Source organism: Limulus polyphemus, unplaced genomic scaffold (genome assembly GCF_000517525.1).
Source record: "Limulus polyphemus unplaced genomic scaffold, Limulus_polyphemus-2.1.2 Scaffold4336, whole genome shotgun sequence".
NCBI classification, from domain to species: domain Eukaryota; kingdom Metazoa; phylum Arthropoda; class Merostomata; order Xiphosura; family Limulidae; genus Limulus; species Limulus polyphemus.
The window spans coordinates 36988-38635 of NW_013669946.1; the positions used below are offsets into that span (position 1 = coordinate 36988).

Consider the following 1648-nt stretch of genomic DNA (forward strand, 5'->3'; position numbering starts at 1 on the left):
AAGATATAAAGTACACCACGGAATGTTTTTATTTACTAAATATCCTTTTGCTAAGATATTTACAATAGTATATAATTTATGTATGGGTTAAGAAAGACAAAAGGAAAATGATGTTTATTATAATCTTGGGTTACAGACAGTGAATGTTCCTACCCAGCAGAGAACTAGAGATGGCCAAGTATACATTGAATACCTAGCAGATGATGTTCAAGATCATGTGTACAAGTCTATACTTAAAACTTCATATTTAATGTTCAGGGTAGGAAAACTTTTTAATCTCCAGTATTTTATATTATTAGTTTTTTTATTAACAACATTCATTCGATTTAAAAGCTTATAAATATTAAATACTGAAAAGATGTACATAAAATTGTATGTAACTAATTTTGTTGTTCCAGCATTCAGAGAGAAATAAGCTTTAATATTACCAGCAGCTTCTCAAGAATTAGAGAATTGTTTGAGAAGTGCAGGACATCCCAACATAGCTAGTTGGGTAATAAATAATTATAAATATGAAAAAGGACATATATATATAAATATAGTGATAAAAAACTTGAGCTACTTCTATGGTATGGTATAATAAACATTTAAAGGTAATGAGGAAGTGGCAGTTAAATAAACAGAAATAAAACTGGCAGTACTAGTCTTTTTGCTTAAGAATCATTTTTAAAATTATGAAGTAAGAGTTTCTTGTGAAGGGCATCAATCAGTATTTCAAACTCAAGAGTATAGTTAGTTTTCTCTATAGTGAAATGAAGTATGAAAAAAGTTTATAAAAGAAATTAGAAATATACTTTGAAACTGCCACGTGAAAAGTTAAAAGTTTGTGTAAATTTTTTGAGTTTATCAATTGTAAATATTTCATTAGAAACAAAACAGACAAAATAAAGGATAAAGAATATTCATTTGGGTAAACTAGATGTTAAATTATCAATTTGTTTTGACAAACTCGGAAATGTAACTGCAGTTTTACTGATAACCAGTTTGTGGGTATGTCTGAAATATTTAGTAACTTGTAAGTAATTAAATTCTGCTATTTTGTTTTGAGCTTTTATTGTTACAACCGTTGGAGTTATTTTTTCATTTATCTGAGCTTTAATTGATAAAGCTGTTGGAGTCGCAACTTATTTTTCAATTTATTTCAACTTAAGAGTTTTAGGAATGCTAAAATTGAAATATAATGTAGCCCACTTTATTTTTCATCCTTATATATTTGCATCCTACCTGATTAATATTTATAAAGAGTAATAAGAAAACACTAAAGCAATTGAATTATCTTGGATTATATTTTAAATTTATTAACTCTTTCAGAATGGGCTCAGTCCCTGGGACCAACCTCATAACCATTTTGTGCTTTTTATGGTTTTCATGCTATAACTTTTAAATTAGAAAGCATATGTTAATGAAATGTGGCAGATTATCATTAAACATTACAATGCTTTCATATGTAAAATATCAAATTTTTGTATTAAGTCCTTAGGTTTGTAAAGCAATGTTTTTCTCATGACTTTTTTTTCTTTTTAGATGTTGTATATCCAACATGCAAAGTAATTTGGTTTTAACATTAAATATACTTTTATGCATCAGAAAATTTTGAAATTTCACAAGTGAAATTTTATAATGTTTAGATAGTTAATAAACATTTCTT

General features: G+C 26.6%; 1 protein-coding gene across 1 annotated transcript in view; it reads left to right on the forward strand.

Annotated features, from left to right (window-relative positions):
* The window catches only part of LOC106470983 (vacuolar fusion protein CCZ1 homolog), a gene marked incomplete at its 3' end in the record, with an annotated part of 74023 nt that overhangs the window by 26003 nt on the left and 46372 nt on the right, over positions 1 to 1648 (forward strand). The window contains exon 4 of the mRNA XM_013931568.1: positions 137 to 259. Coding sequence (XP_013787022.1) covers positions 137 to 259 — 123 coding nt within the window. The remainder of the gene's footprint in view (positions 1 to 136; positions 260 to 1648) is intronic.